Genomic DNA, 14,255 nt, shown 5'->3' with positions numbered 1-14,255 from the left:
GGTTCTAGAACATAGGGAAAGCATTAGGTTTTGTGTAACAGTTTGCTCCCACAGTCAGTAAACTCAGTTGGCCTGAGCAGGTCTCTTCTTTTCACCCCAAAATAGAGAAGAGTTACTCAGGAAATCTTCACAGGCAGATTACGAAGGCAGAGAAGATACAGTCTTAAGTACCCTCTCCAAACATCCTAATTTTTATGAAAATTAATCTTTTTTTGCAGTTCATCAAGAAGGACTATTAAAGGGTGTCAAAAGCCTGCACAGTTAATCCCTTGTCTGTGGAGAAGGGTAAATGCCAACCTCAGTACAAGTGAAGCCTTTGTACATTTAATATTCTGGACGACTGGCTTCAGAATGAAAGAGATAGCACAATTCCACAGGCTTCCTTTTGAAGTACAGTGTGAGCATGAATTTGAAAAGCAACATACTGGTAGGAGACTGATAGATTGTATCTTGCCATGGCATGCGTTTCATACCCAATTACCTTTGCCTCATTGGGAAATGCACAGAGCCTCGCAATCCTCAGTAGGCACAGAATTATTTCAATTGCTCTGCAGTTCTGCTCAGCGTGACGTCCGCATTTCCAGCCGCCAATGGCCGATTCATGCCGCGTGGCAGTAACTTCCATGTTTGAAGCCTTAACGAGCGGAGCCAAAGCACAACAAAATGTAATTAAGAGCAATTTGATTCATTGCGCCACTGAAGGACAGGCAGCGCTGACGTGAGTCGGGAAAGACGTGCGAGCCACGGGGTTTTTGGAAGCGGCGGCAGCAGCGGGGAAGGTGGAGCTGTGGTGAGGAAGTGAATGGCAGAGGCGAGTGGAGTCCCAGCCCTGCCTGATTCACTGGAGTAGCTCAGTTTCTAACATAAGACTGCATTTCATTCAGTTCTGCCTTCATTCCTTCATGTCAACAGTGACTTTAGCAAGAAGACACTGCATGACCACTAGGAGCAGGGTGAGCAAAAAAAAAAAACAAAAAAACGCAGGCACCTTCTGTCAGACACCTTTACTGTGATTGTGAGACATCATTTGCACAGGATAAAACAGCAAGGGCTGAAGAAACTACTATGGCCTACAATATAAGTTAAAGTTAAAGTGGCTGGATGCAGACTGTGTAAGATGTGGTTTGTCATGAACAGCTGGGCATCAGTGTGGTCAAGCAACGCTTCCAGTTTAGGAGATGAGGAGTGAAGTATTCTATGTCTGGTTTAACAGGTCAATGCCATCATAGCTTGTGTTTTCCAGACAAGAGCTGTTAGCGCTTGCTAGCACACAACACATAAACAGAACAGTCAATATCCTGACGAAATGTTTGATGAAAAAACTGCCCCCTGGTGGTGGTGTTTTGGCTCCCAGGGATGATGTGGTCGGAGTGTAAGGAGCTGTGGACAGAGGGCCCACGGGAGTACATCCTGCAGCTGTGGAACGTCCTGGACTTCGGCATGCTCTCCATATTCATCGCCGCCTTCACTGCCAGGTTCTTCGCCTTCCTGGAGGCCACCAGGGCCCAGCAGTACGTGGACGAGAAGATCCACGTCAGCGACCTGTCCCTGGTCACGCTGCCCCCGGACATCGAGTACTTCACATATGGTAAGTCACCCAGGCAGTGCATGTACATTTTTATCAGCATGACGTGTGCTGTGGAATTACCTTTGAGCCACTGAGTGTCAGTCCAGACCATCTCTTCAGTGTTATGAGTCACAAGGACGGAGGGGCTCCCAAGAGGTTTGAGGGAGTGCTTTTTGCTTTTATGAGGAAAAGCAATGTTCTGAATAAGAACATTGAAGAAAAACCCAGAACTTTATTGGTGTAGTGTTCCTTTTAATGCCGCATTTGAGAAAGGACCAATGTTCTTATTCACACCAAATGCATTTGGTTGATCACAGTAAAAGTGCTCTGGTGTTTCCCTTTCAGCAAGAGACAAGTGGCTGCCCTCAGACCCTCAGCTGATCTCAGAGGGACTGTACGCTATCGCCGTGGTGCTGAGTTTCTCCCGAATCGCCTACATCCTGCCGGCCAATGAGAGCTTTGGCCCGCTGCAGATCTCCCTGGGCCGAACGGTCAAGGACATCTTCAAGTTCATGGTCCTCTTCATCATGGTGTTCCTGGCCTTCATGATCGGCATGTTTATACTGTACTCCTATTACCTGGGTGCCAAAGTCAACCCCGCCTTCACCACGTGAGTTGCGATGTCGTCCCCTGCAGGCAGTGGGAAAACATGAGGCATGGGCATTCAGGAAGTTTAAGAGGCAGACACCCCATGAGAATGACACTGACTACAGTCTTGCTGATTTCTTTCTGTTGTTTCTGATTAAGGTGGTCCATGCTTTGGATAAAAGTGTTCACTCTGTCTCTTAGAAATGCAGGGTGCGAGTTTAAGGGTAGGGGGCTTGGTAGAAATCTCTACCCTCAGAAAAGCGTGCTCAAAACCACGGATCCAACCAGAACAAATCCTGCCCCAGACACTCTGCAAGCGCCATACCCAAAACCAAATGAGAGAGCATAGCAGAGAGCCTTCGGCTACCATGCAGAATGACCCATTACACACCAGACTGACCTCCAGGCAGGCCACAGGCTCCCAGCAAGCCAGATAAAATAAAAGCCTTCGGCTGGAGGTTTTGGCCTTTTTTTTCCTCTAAGTCCCCTCAGTCTGCCATGACATTGAATTTCACCTCTCATTTACCTGCAGTATGTGACAGTATGCTCAGTATTCATAATACAATTATTCTGAGCTAACCAAAGCAGCAAATGTGTGTCTGTAATGAAAATTCAAGAAATGCAACATCATGTACCTAGAGCTATTCAGAGTGTGCCCAGAGGAATGACAACGTTGAACTTTTTTTGCCTTTTGTCAGCAGTATATCTTGTAGTGCTTCATGTTTTAAAGCAGTGTCTGGTCTTCAAACTCTGTACCATAACAAAGAGAAGTGAGGGACAAACTTTTGGTCCAGGGACTCCTTATCCTATTATCCCTGGACAATGAGAGTGGAAAGACCTCTGGCCCACATGGTAGCTTTGCCATCCCGTCATCTCTGATGAGGTCGCACAGGACGACCTCATTCCCCGCCTGAGAGCTCCCGCCGCTCGGCTTCAGTGACAGAGGCTGTAATTTATCCCGCGACCTCCAGGAGACAAGCGCTGGGGACGCAACGGCTCTGTCAGGCTCCCCTAATTAGCGTCACAAACATTTAAAACCGTACTCGCTTTGATAGGCTCTGAATTAAAAAACAGAAAAAGCAATCAGGGACGTGACCGATCGAGCTTTCCCTTCGCGTTTGTGCTGCAGGGTGGAGGAGAGTTTCAAGACCCTGTTCTGGTCCATATTTGGGCTGTCCGAGGTGTCGTCGGTGGTTCTGAAGTACGACCACAAGTTCATCGAGAACATCGGCTATGTGCTATACGGCATTTACAATGTCACCATGGTGGTGGTGCTGCTCAACATGCTGATCGCCATGATCAACAGCTCATACCAGGAGATCGAGGTGAGAGCCATATACATAAATAAATATACACAAACACAGCATGAGTGACAGATGACATCCCAAGGGTCGCATGGTAACCATAACAAGACTGCTGTGTTATTTTTCACCTTTTCTGTTGCAGTCTCCTTTAATGCCTTGAGTTGTCTTGGCTTTTTAACAACCCATCATTTACCCCTTGACAGCACATGATTTTTCCTGTAACAACCCATAATTTTTTACTTTTGCAGCTTACTCAAAATGACTCGCTAATTATTCATTCATTTTCAGGATTTTACATCCGCTTATTTTAAATCCAGTCATTCTAGTTGGAGTGTCACCACATCTCACAGTGGTTGGAAATGGACTTGATTTTTTATTTGTGTATATTTCAAAACGGGGTGTAGCACTGCAATGAAAAATTGTGCAAACAATAGATCTGTGCTACTCAGTCTCGGACAAATTATGTTTTACTGCTAAAGGGATATCCAAGCACATGCAGGGTATGTAGCTTATATCACAATTATTTTCTTCACTATCTGTAGTAAGACACAACTCGATAATTTGCCTGTGAAAATTGTAGCAGCTTTTTCTTCAGTGCAAATGCAATTCAGTGCTAAAGGAGCAGAAAATATCCATGTATTACAGTGACTGTCAGCAATGATCAGTCTGTAAAACCTTCTGACTTGTGCATCTCCAGAACTATTCCAGGACAAAGGGCTATTAGGGTTGCTTCTCTTAATCTCCAGAAGGTGACAGAACTACTGATATCACATACACCATGAATACAGCAGGGTGTGTCAGAGATGACACAAGTGAAAATTCCATAGACAGAGACAGAGAATTCCATAGACATGTGCCTTTGCTCAGAGTATAAGCATGCAAGTGTTAGGCCACAGGATCAAATCCTCACTCACATTCCAAAGTTACATGTGCAAACATGTAACTGTCAAGTGCCTCTGCGGTGATAACACTGTGTTCCTACAGGAGAGGACAGCACAGTGTAAATCAGATAGAACAGTGTAAGCCGGTCTAGCCGGTCTCTGTATCTCTGTACCCTTGCAGGATGACGCTGACGTGGAGTGGAAGTTTGCGCGCTCCAAGCTGTGGCTGTCCTATTTCGACAACGGCAAGACGCTGCCGCCCCCCTACAGCATTGTGCCGAGCCCCAAGTCCTTCTTCCAGTGCCTCAAGAAGGCGGTCAACCTGTTCCGCTGCAGGAGACGGCGGCTGCGGAAGGACGTGGAGCTGGGGATGGACAACTCCAAGTCCAAGGTTCGAGCCGGGCCTGCACATTGCGACATGAGTCCCAGTCATGATACCTGGCCTGGTTATGGAGGGCTGAAAGACTTTTAGATGGATCAGGGTATGTAGTATCCCGCTCAGCAGACAGATGCGTACCATAGTATAGGATCCTTACTTCTGACTGCAAACGAGTCACCCGTTCTCATTTGGAATACTACATCACATAATTCCTGACTGGGGACGCTGCTCATCCTTCATACAATAACTTTTTAGAGCCATAGGTGAATTAGAGCAGATAAATCTCCTTTTATTTATGCTTTTCCCTGCCTTTTTTCATGGGTGTGTGACTAGCGGGAGACTTACCAATCAGATATCACATGTAGTGTAGCAGCGTAGCGTACTGGTTAAGGAGCAGGACTTAACCAGTAACTGAAAGGTTGCCAGTTCGATCCCCGCCGGGGCACTGCTGCTGTACCCTTGGTCAGGGTACTTAACCCACAATTGCTTCAGTAAATATCCAGCTGTATAAATGGATAACATTGTAAAAACTGTAACCGAAGTAAGACAAGAGTGTCTGCTAAATGTCAGTAATGTAATGCAGGATAGAGGCTCTCGGTGTGGACTGCATGACTCTTTCCAGATAGAGGTGTCTGGTCACATGACATCAGTGGAGCAGGCTAGGTGTGTAGTGCTTCCTTGGAAGAATCCTCACAAGAGATTGCTACCTTTTCCAGGAGAGATACTGTGCTTTAGAACAGAGACAGAAAGGGTGATTATTCCATTACTTAACCACAATATTCCTAACTAATGACTTCAACCAGTATTTGGGTTTCTCTTACAAAGCTTTAGTGCTTATTAATTGACAAAAAATTAAGTTTTATTCTCTGTCATCAATACTTCTGAAGGGGAGCCTAAACTAATGATTTGATATTACCCTTTTTCTCTGCCTAAAAATGTGTTTCAATGAAGATCTTTTTGCAGTAAGAGCCATTATTTGTATAGCCAAGCAGGGAGTTTTATACAATAATGGGGAATAATAAAAAGGGTTAAATTTAATCTTGGGAGGTATTATTCAAATGTTAAGTTAAAATGCTTGTCTCTGATATGATACCAAATATGCTTCTTTCAAATACCATTCAAAAACTGACTGTTTCCTTAAATTTTTACATTTTGGACCTTGTCACGCAAAAACTATAACTGTTTGCAACATCTGAAGACAAGACCTTATGCTTTGATCCTAGTATCATCAGGCAGATGCTAACAGTAGCCTGTATCTCAAACTGGCTTTGGCCTGATTGATTTCTCACTGGAGAGTAGCTTGCTTTCAAGATAAAAGATATCTCATAATTATTTCATGGGTGTTACTCTCGCTGGAAAGCTAACAAGGTGGACACATTGCAATAAATTACATTTCTGATTGGAAGCATGAAAGAGAGAGGCTTCAGACCATTACACTAATCTTCCTTTTTTCTCCGGATCGATCTCTGTTCAGATTATTTGCTGTCAAAACCAGATTGAATTTGTTGGATCGTTGTTAAATGCATTGATCTTGAGCTGTGTGACTCTGCACAACAGTGTGGCCGTTTATCTCTAAACCACATTGATTGGGGAATAAACAAACACAAATTCCCAGGGAGGGTGCGTTGGGTATTTGCCAATTGCCATTCAGTACTTGGCAAACATTTAAGGATGGTTGGATTAGCCCTTAATGTCACTGTCACAATATGATAAACACAAGAGCACAAGCACACTCACACACATCCACATGCAAACACACACACACACACACACACACACACACACACACACACTAAAATGTGCCTTTCCATAGTCCATTTTCAAGTTACTGTCTCAGCTGTGAGCCCCAGGTGACGTAAGAGATGTAAGACAATGAGCTGGGAAAGATACAGTAGCTCTTGAAGTCCAGTCCAATAGAATCAGCACCTGTATGGTGTAGGTCTGGTAGTTCAGTTCTGGTGGTGTCTGCAGTTGATGCATAGAGCTTCAGAAACACCTCTAAACTAGCAGCTGACTGACCGTTATAGTGACAGGTCATTCAGGTTTCCATTCAGTTATTCATTGGTCCAGTAAACTACGTCATTAAATCCGAGCCAATGATCCAAGTCATTAAATCTTACCCTGTGGACACTGATCTCTTCTCACCATTACTAACTTAATTCAGCAGACCCCCCTGTGCTGGTGAAACAAATTGTATGTTCATACCATGTGGTATTTTGTTAAAACACCAGGTTAAGAGTTTAAAAGAACAACGGCAGATACCCATTCAGGGTTTGGACCTGCAACTTTTTTGTTACACATCGGGTTTCCACTACGCTGCCACTCAGGTCCGATCTCCTGTCCCGTGTGGTAAGTGGACAGTGAAGTCTAACGGTCAGTGTTCTGGTCTCACAGCTGAACCTGTTCACCCAGTCGAACCTGCGCATCGCGGAGTCCCGCAGCTTCAACAGCATCCTGAACCAGCCCACGCGGCACCAGGTAAGGCCCCTAGGCGGGCACCACCCTCCTGCATCATTAAGGAGTCAAGGATCCCTTACTTCACGGGGCTGATAAGTGACATTCTACACTTCCCTCAATCTGTCTTTTGATTGGTGTGTCTTGTCACCTCCCGCAGCAAATTATGAAGAGACTGATCAAGAGGTACGTGCTGAAGGCACAGGTGGACAAAGAGAACGATGAGGTCAATGAAGGTGAGATTGATCTATACACCTTGATTGGCATCGCTCTGAAGATCCAGCATGCCTATCCCAGTGCAACAAGCGCAATCCAAACATATGATGTGCCTGACGACTTTGCTTGGCACAAGCGTTGTGAGAATGTTCTCAGCCCAGTTCTTGTAAATATCAGTGCACCTTACTGCTGTTGTTGGTACAGCATAAACAATATCTGTCATTTACATTCATAACACTTAGTATGATTCGATCCTTTATTTTTGACAAAGGTTGCCACATAATGGGCAGTGACACATGATCAAGTTTGCTCAGAAACCAGTTCTCTGTCTGCATTTCTGAGGTTGCTTCAGAGTTTGCCAAGAACTCCTGAGCAACTATTCCAAATGCAGTACCACTCATTTCACATGTTGCAGTCATGGGTACAAGTAATAATAATAAGTAAAATTAATCAATTTCATCATGACCTTTATTTTTGTTACAGTAGGAAAGTAGGTATGCCTTCTCTCAAAAACAGGTCTGCGAAGCATAATCGGTATCAACACTTCAGTGAGGGAACTGAGTTACAGGGATGAGCTGAGAAAATATAGGGTAACATTTGTTCAGAATTGCTGCTGTTTGTGCAGGATGTGGTCTGAATTGTTAGTTGTTAGCTGGCATCCTAGTAATATCAATACTTGGAATTACAGAGCTATTTTTATAAATGTCTAGGTACCAACATGTGCAGAATTTATGATTTTGTACACTTATAAAAAAGAACCAGAACCAGAGAAGAACGAGTCATTGTAACACAAACATGAGTTGAAATTTTCACAAATTCATTTTCAGATCTTCTGTTGAATTGGTTCTACGATTACCATCATATGAGCCCCATTCTTATCTTCCTCTAAAAGTCTACAAGCTTCTCCTGATTGGTTGGTGAATGAGCCATTGGTCGTGTCTGTTGTGCTGAAAGGGTCTGTGTTCCTCATGATGGGGTGTTGTCCGTACCCACGCAGGTGAGCTGAAGGAGATCAAGCAGGACATTTCCAGCCTGCGGTACGAGCTGCTAGAGGACAAGTCGCAGGCCACCGAGGAGCTGTCCCTGCTCATACAGAAGCTGGGGGACAAACTCAACACCACCACGACACGGTGCGAGTGACAGCACTGAGGGAGCGTCCCTGCCGGAACGGACCGTATAACCAGAGTGGCCAAACGCCCACACGCCCGTTCACCCAAAACCCAGGGGTGCAGTGACACCTGCGCTGTGGTCACATCAGAGGATGGCAGCATATAATGTAACTGCACACATCCATGTATGTGACCAATGCAGGTTATGTGAATCCTTCCATCCGTCGATTCATCTGTTTATTAACTGTTATCTGTCTGCCTTGACACACACACACACACACACACACACACACTTTTTAATTTGCATCCTAGTGAAGTTTAAAATGCTTTAAAACAGATACCAGAAACTGAACAATGATAAGCGCATATACATTTCAGAAGAGAACTTACAGTATGTAGATATTCTCTCTGCTGCTTTCTTTCTTGTGCTCTGGGAGAATGCGGCGTCACATGATGGGACAGAGAAAGACGGTCAGATGTTGTCACTTCCGGTAAAAGACTACTGAAGGCATGCATCAGACTGCCTGAGACCATGTGCATCCAGTTTCAACATGGACATTGAACAGCACAAGTGATGGCAATAAGCATTGCAACATGCCTGTTTTGCGCTAGGTCATCCTCTTGATTGGATATTAATTTACACGGTATTTAATGGGTAATGTAGGTGATGTGATTTGGCATCCTCTCTCTGAAGTGCTGAACACACCTCTAAGTACATAAGTAAGCTCATCTTTTTGAATCGCTTAATCTGACTTTGATTATTGTGCTACAGCACCTTATTTCCTAACATTCATTTATGATTCATATCATTCCCACTTGACGTTCACTTGCGGTTCAGCTAATCGCCACTGCTTTCTGTGCCCACTTGAACCTGAAGCAGGGGGATTTCCATCAAAATTGTAGGAAGTCTTCAATTTACCTTAATTTAACTATATGTGTCTTAAAAATAATATTGTGCGTAGAGCAGTAGGAGGTAAATATAATCCACTAAGTAATTCTAGAAGATGTAAACAACAACTGCCAATTATCATTATTATTATTATTATTATTATTATTATTATTATTACATCTTTTTTTGCAATAGCAAGCAACATTTAATTGATAATCCTGAGCCATTCCTTTGATTCTTGGGTACTTGCATGTGGACAAACAGTGTTTCTGTCCTGACTTTGCCAAAAAGTATTGCCATGATCTTGTTCTTTCTTTAGTACCAGTTTGTTTTATCTTAAGCTTTCATAATTCTAATATTTGCAGATAAACTGTATAAACTTACCCTATGTTATGGGGAAAACCTTTAGACTTTTGTATGTATGTAATCTATGCAGGGTAAATATTTTATTCTTTTGGTTCAATGTTGATTTGGGGAAAATCCAAAATGTAGACAATAAAAAATAGTTTTCTATTCTAGCCATAACACATGCACTGTACATGCATACATATTGTAATTTATCTGTACACACGATATGAGCTTAGCAATGTTTGTAAATAGTAATGAGACTGTACAAACTGAAAATTCTGTATGCAGTAAAATGGTTGTGTTTTAATATGTTTATCTTAGTGTGGATAACAGTGGTATCATTGCCTCCTTTTTGGGAAAAAAAGTCCTTTCGGTCATTGTAGACATATTGGAATTCATAGCTGCTCTTGTAAAATTTGCAACCTATACTTCATTACAGAAAATACTGACAGGCAATTAATCATGCACCTTTATCATAACATCACACTACTTTTGATATTTGGGTTTAAATGAATTCTAGTGAATCAGCTACTGCCTCTGGGGACATTTCTAGAATTGTATTTTTTTTCTTTTATGATGCATTTGAGTGAAAACCTATAGTTTGCAGTGAGAAAACAGCATTTCATGACAACCCTAGAATATACTGTACAGACTTTAATTGATAGGATTAACAGTTCAATGGATCTGTTATGGATCTAGAGGCTGTAGAGTACCACAGTAACATAACTGCTGCAAAAACAGATAAATGGCAAAGCTTTTCTACAAATGACCAGTAACCTACCCAGAAAGCACTGCAGTAGTTGCTTGCCGCTACTGGAGGAATAATTACCATGGCAGATGATTGCAGTCTGCTGGCTAGCTAAGCACTTTGAAGTAACACCTTTCAGGACTCGGGCCTATTTGGAAACTCTGCAATTTCTCACATGCTAGATTAGGCCAAACAACGCCAAACACTCAGTTGAGCATCTACATTCTTACCATTTCATTTCCCTAACCTGTTCAGCAAATAACTAATCCAAACTAACATGATGTGTGAGAATTACAACACAGAAATGAAACCAAATAAAAAAAACAACATGTCACTTGTGGTCCATTCTGTTGTCAAGGTTAAGGACAAATAGTTTGTTAATATGCTATCACGTTACAGTAGGAGCTTTTTTGAATGAGGTCATATCAAGTGACATGTACTGCTACTTCCATAGAACAAGACAACACAGAGAACAGACAGCTCACTTTTCAAAAGCTCCTCAGATAGCGTTTTTACTGCACAACCATTTGAATGAAATAAACTTTCATTCAGACATGATTTTGGATAGTGTACATGAGGGCACCAGTTACAGTTCTTTGTAGGTACACTGTGGAATGCATTTTCATATAAATAATATTCATATGGATATGAATGTATGGCTGTACACAAGTATTTGTCTTTTAGGGATTCTGGAATCTTTGTATGTATGTGTATATGGGTGAATGGTTTTATATCATATTTCTTTACAAAATGCTGATAAAACTTTGAGAGACAAAAAACACTTGCAGTTTGAGGTGTTTCTTTTTAAAAGCAGTGTTGCATGCCAAGATATCAGTCTTAATAATAATAAAATTGCATCAGGAATGCAAAGTTGGGAAGCTGTGTATCTCTCAAAACTGTTACAGAAATGCTTTTCTTCTATTCACATACCTCATGCTCAGGCCCAGACGCGCTGTACCAAAGTTGACGAAAGTCAAGAACAGAAGGTCACTAGGTTGGTCCTCATAACCCTTGGTATTTAACCAAAAGTCACTACAGCTGGGGTGCAGATCAATCACAAATGGGTTTATTTTCTGCATGTTTCCTGCATGAACATTAATTTTAAGTTTATTTTCTGAGGTAATTTGATACAGAATATTGCATGTCTTCCAAATAGTATGAAGTAGTATGAAATATTATAAAATACCACAAAATCCTTCATCTATTTTTCTATTGGGGGCATTATTTTTATGTGCAGGTGGAGCACAAAATCTGCTCCTTACTGATAAAAAAAAGTAGTATACGTAGTATGCAAGCATGTGTGAACTTTGCAAATGCATTCTACAAATATGTGTGGCCATTATCCATCCGGTACAGAATAAACTATCATCATTACCATCTACTTGGTTCCCAGGCGGGTTAAATGATCAATAGGTAGGTGCTTATTGAACAAATGCAGAAAAACTGAAATGGCGTGCCTATTTCAGGCCTACAATCAATAGCAAATAGAAAACCTGAGGAAGCGCGGATAATTACACTTCCTCAAGACGGCAGTGTCCTGTACATATGCAATGAAGTTGCGAGTTTCAAGAAAAATTATATTTCTGAAACATATTGAGAGTATTTATTTTTCAGTGATCAGCAGAAGGTCCATTGCGTTTGTATTTGCCTCTCCGACTATTGAGTGACACTGCTACTGTATGTAAGATTCAATGGGTGTAAACATGGCTGTATTTCGCCCCTATGTGGTCAAATATTTAAATGCAGCCAGTCGAGGCAGAAGCAACAAATAAAACAGCCTACGTCTGAAATACAGTAAGAAGCGAATATTGATGGAAAGAGGAACATCTATGTCAAAACCATGAGGATCTGGGAACTTTCGAAATTAGATGTGCAACTGACTTTGTAAGCAAAAACATCGTTTAAAAATAACATCAGGATATCGGCACCACTTCTTGTTGGTACTGTTGCGGTTGGTTTCTCATGAAATGCTTTCAACTAAATTATACTTAGTGCGACTGACTGGAAATTACCCTACAGATTCGTGAAAGACCAGTATCAGCGCGCTCACTCGCAAAGCAGTGGGCAAAAGAATGACACGCGAAGGCGCTGTGTACGCGGGCGTATTAGAGCGCCTGACTTAGAAAAGTATGAACAGACAACGTCCTTTTCCTGTCCATTTGTAATACAGAGCCAATTTACAGCACTGCGATATGCATCTAGAGTACTATGGTAATAGTTCTCAACTAAATTACCGCGAACACTGCCTCAGTCCTAAACTTGGCAACCACTAGATGGTAGTATAAACCAAACCTAAAGAAAGACTGTAGACACTAATCCGAAAATATCCAAAGCCTTTGCACGGCTCGTTGGTCTAGGGGTATGATTCTCGCTTTGGGTGCGAGAGGTCCCGGGTTCAAATCCCGGACGAGCCCTGCGTTTTGGCACCACATGGACTTTTCCTCATTCAGTGGGACAGACGGCTGTAATGACGTTTGCACAATCAAGTTTGACTTTAGAACTTGCTGTATACAGGCAAAAGGTTGTCCATAACGAAACTGCAGGAGCCCAGAGACATACAACAATGGCACATTTGACCCACCTTGCATGTATCTGAGTTGCTCATTGTCCACATCACTGTATTCTCCACCTAAAAAGCCAACTGTGCCATGAATGTAAACTAACTAGGTCATTTGCTACTTTGAGACATATCAGTTTCTCAGATGCACTTGAAAATTAGATTTATTTGCTATTCATTTTCCCCTGACCCAAATCATGCTTCTGAGGGGGAAAAAGAAAACTTGTGCTGGCCAAATGGTAATAGTGGCATGATTTATATACAGCTGGCCACCTCAGCCTTCATCTTCAGACAGTATCCTATGGTATGGCATAGAAACACTAAGGGACCCAAATTCAGATTATCAGTTTGAAACAATAAATAAAAAATTTGCACAGTCATCTGAAATGAAGTTATTTCAGAAAACGGTGCACTATTTATTTACTTTGTTATACATGCTGTTAATCATTTTCATTTTAGTGAAAGATGACTGGATTAACTGTCTATCCAAAATAATGTGACAGGGGTGGCACAGCCATGCAAAAGACACTTGCAGCACCAGTTTTAATAATTACTATACTAACTCCTGTTCCATCAAGGAATTTCTGGCTTCTGCAACACCTTATCATTTAGACTAAAATACCGCTGATGCAAGATGACTACTAAACTCGACCTCCATGACACACCTCTGTCAAACCTGTTCAGCAGGTCTGCCCACCAGCAGAACCAACAGCTCACTTAATACTTCTGTTCTTTTATCTGTATTCTTTCACAACCACCCACATTTTATGATAAAGCAAAGAAATCACTGACACGCTCACCTAGTAATAGAGTATAAATTCCGTAGCATTCTCACTTAGACATGAATCACACACCATTACTGCTGTCACTGTCATTCATACCTGCGCGGAGGGAGTGCACTGTGTACATGACTAGGCAAGGCTGTTTGACAGTGCAACAGGTCAACTGAGGGCTCTCCCCCTAGCAACAACTGCACATTCATGCAAAGCACATCTCACTAGGAGCACATATCACAGGTATCCACCCTTATCATTACTTTGGACCTGGACCAGGGCATATGCACTCTAGTTTCTATGAGCTCCCGCTAAGAATGTGCTCTGTCAGTGCATCCTGACAGAGCACATTCTTAGCGGGAGCTCATAGAAACTAGAGTGCATATGCCCTGGTTTAACAGAACATTGAATTTTATAGCCTATAGCAGACTCACTGTATCTG

At 42.3% G+C, this 14,255-nt stretch overlaps 1 protein-coding gene and 1 non-coding gene across 2 annotated transcripts in view; both read left to right on the top strand.

Annotated features, from left to right (window-relative positions):
- The window catches only part of LOC118769440 (short transient receptor potential channel 3-like), a 28,175-nt gene extending 19,319 nt beyond the window's left edge, over nucleotides 1-8,856 (top strand). The window contains exons 6-12 of the mRNA XM_036516536.1: nucleotides 1,355-1,588; nucleotides 1,913-2,177; nucleotides 3,285-3,480; nucleotides 4,522-4,731; nucleotides 7,114-7,197; nucleotides 7,334-7,409; nucleotides 8,387-8,856. Of these exons, the coding sequence (XP_036372429.1) occupies nucleotides 1,355-1,588; nucleotides 1,913-2,177; nucleotides 3,285-3,480; nucleotides 4,522-4,731; nucleotides 7,114-7,197; nucleotides 7,334-7,409; nucleotides 8,387-8,529 (1,208 nt within the window). The 3' untranslated portion in view covers nucleotides 8,530-8,856. The remainder of the gene's footprint in view (nucleotides 1-1,354; nucleotides 1,589-1,912; nucleotides 2,178-3,284; nucleotides 3,481-4,521; nucleotides 4,732-7,113; nucleotides 7,198-7,333; nucleotides 7,410-8,386) is intronic.
- A 3,969-nt stretch (nucleotides 8,857-12,825) lies between these two features.
- Nucleotides 12,826-12,897, top strand: trnap-ugg. Its single transcript has one exon. It is a non-coding gene; the product is annotated as a tRNA-Pro (tRNA).
- The last annotated feature ends 1,358 nt before the right edge of the window (nucleotides 12,898-14,255 follow it).

This window comes from Megalops cyprinoides, chromosome 22 (genome assembly GCF_013368585.1).
Source record: "Megalops cyprinoides isolate fMegCyp1 chromosome 22, fMegCyp1.pri, whole genome shotgun sequence".
In the NCBI taxonomy this organism is placed as follows: Eukaryota; Metazoa; Chordata; class Actinopteri; order Elopiformes; family Megalopidae; genus Megalops; species Megalops cyprinoides.
The sequence above is the reverse complement of the archived record's forward strand: the minus strand, read 5'-3'. Positions and strand labels throughout refer to the sequence as shown.